The 2,248-nt window shown below is 36.0% G+C and overlaps 1 protein-coding gene across 1 annotated transcript; it reads left to right on the plus strand.

Annotated features, from left to right (window-relative positions):
* The first annotated feature begins 955 nt into the window (after positions 1–955).
* LOC112026161 (uncharacterized) lies at positions 956–1,564 on the plus strand. Its single transcript, XM_024058846.2, has one exon. The coding sequence runs from the start codon at positions 956–958 to the stop codon at positions 1,562–1,564; it is 609 nt and encodes a 202-aa protein (XP_023914614.2).
* Positions 1,565–2,248: the final 684 nt, after the last annotated feature.

Below are 2,248 nucleotides of genomic sequence, written 5' to 3' on the forward strand. Positions count from 1 at the left end.
GTCTGCCCAAGAATTGAGAAATATGATTGGGAAGTTGGGGTATATGAGTTATATGGTAAGTTGTGGTATAGGATAATTTATTTCAAATTCCTTGAACTCTTTGTTAATAGAGTTTTAGTTGGAATATAATTTAAAATTTCTTAAAACTTAGTAGAAAATAGAGTTTTACGTAAATTAAGTTATCCTAAAAATGAATATGATATAAGATAAACAAAATTTTAGTTAGTTTGTGTAGAATCTTTAATTTCTTGATGCTAAATAGACTTTTAGCTAAATTAAATAATATTTAATAAGATAAGGAACTTTATGAAACCAAAAATGGTTGTCAGTTGCTGAGCAATTCAAGCAAAAGAGGCAACACAACCCCGAAATAACAAAACCAAGTGATGCCTGCTAAGAGCCCTCCAATACTTAAGTTAGAGTTCTATAATATGTATATATATATAAATTGAAGAATATTAAGTATTTTAACACACACATTCATAAAGAGAGAAAAGAATGTCTTAAACAAACTGATAATGGTGTATATAGCTATAAATATATTTGAATACTCCAAGTACTGAGTGGGTGCTATTTATGGTTCATTTTTAGTTGTTGGAGTAAACGTACCTGAGATTCTTTATGGCCAACTCTTATTGCCTGTCTTACCGTTGTGGCTTGTCCGCTACAAATGAGTTGCGACCGATCTTTAATGCTAGATAGCCGTCAAACATACTTAAATGTTTGACACCTTACTCATCAGAACCCATCCTCGTAAAATTTTATTTTATTCAAAAGAATTAAATTAACTGTGTTGTGAATATAGAATTTTGAAGACAGTTGAAATGCGGGGAAAATCAACAAAAATCAGAAGAATTAGAAAGTCGGTGGCCTCCTCTGTATAAAGCCCAAGAAAAAACCTCTCTAAACTCTGATAACACTCCGCTTGAATTCCGACGTAATCGAATTCCAAGCAATGTCACCCCGTTGCCTTTACGGCGTCAGCTTACTCGTCATCATGGTCGTAATCTGCTTCGTCATCTGGGACCTCGTCGTGGTAATCAGCGGCCCTAAGGTCCCCAAGTTCCGAGTCGACTCACTCTCCGTCTCCAACTTCTCTTACTCCGACTCCAGCTCCACCGCCACCGGAAAATGGAACGGCCGGTTCTCCATCTACAACCCCAACAAAAAGTATTCCATCTCCTACAACGTCGTTCAGTCCACGCTCTTGTACAATCCCAAGTCCGACAGCTTTTTCGATTCCGAGCTCATATCCGAGATCCGAATCCCTGACTTCAACCAGTCCGCGCGTAACGAAACGTTTATCGATGTTGCGTTCGCAGTCAGAGACGCTTACAGATCAAGTTCATTCCGTGACATTGACGTCAACAGCAAAATCTCTTTCAATGTGAGGTTTACTGCTAACTTTAAATTCAAGGCTGGTAGAGATGGACGTGCTAAAGTTTGGGGGAGTGACACTCTTAAGGTTCACTGCGAAAATTTGGTTGTTTCTCTCGCTTTGTCAAATACCATTGCTTTCATGTCAGGGAAGCTGATGCAACCCAAGAACTGCAAGGTTTTTTAGTCTTCAGTTATGATGGGTGTATAGTTTTGGCTTTTGTTATCTTTGATTGAAGTTATTCTGATTTTATTTTTGAAAATATGCTCTTCGTTATGCTTTTTAATTTTTTTTATAAATGAGTTTTGAATTCAAAAGCATATAGTTGAATTGAATTTAAACGCATAGCTGAAAGGCAAATCTCTCTCTCTCTCTCTCTCTCTCTCTCTCTCTCTATATATATATATAGACACACACCATGACCAGCTGCAACATCACCTTCTGTGTCAAAAACCCGAGTAATTAAGCATGCAAACTTTTCTTATTCACCTGAAGTTGTTGACAACTGGGTCCCAAACGTTGTTGAAGCTGAGAGAGGAATCATGGTCAGGCTGTGCATTTAATCGTAAAGGTGGAGGATTTTTGGTTCATCGTAACCCTGGGACTGATATCAGTCTTCAATTTGCTACTTGAAGACTGATATAGTGAGGTTTTCCTTTTCAATTCTAATTGAAAATCTTATCCCTGGTACTCTTTTTGCGAAGGAAAATAAATAAATTTCCGTTTCGGACATTTTTCAAGTAAGGTCTTGATGTTGGACAACAACTACTATTTAATTTTTGTAATTTATTAATTTTAGTATTTAATTTGTAATTTTCATTATTTTAAGTTTATGGTTATTATTTCTTTATTTTTAGGTTCTTTTAATAT

Source organism: Quercus suber, unplaced genomic scaffold (genome assembly GCF_002906115.3).
Source record: "Quercus suber isolate HL8 unplaced genomic scaffold, Cork oak 2.0 scaffold_432, whole genome shotgun sequence".
In the NCBI taxonomy this organism is placed as follows: Eukaryota; Viridiplantae; Streptophyta; class Magnoliopsida; order Fagales; family Fagaceae; genus Quercus; species Quercus suber.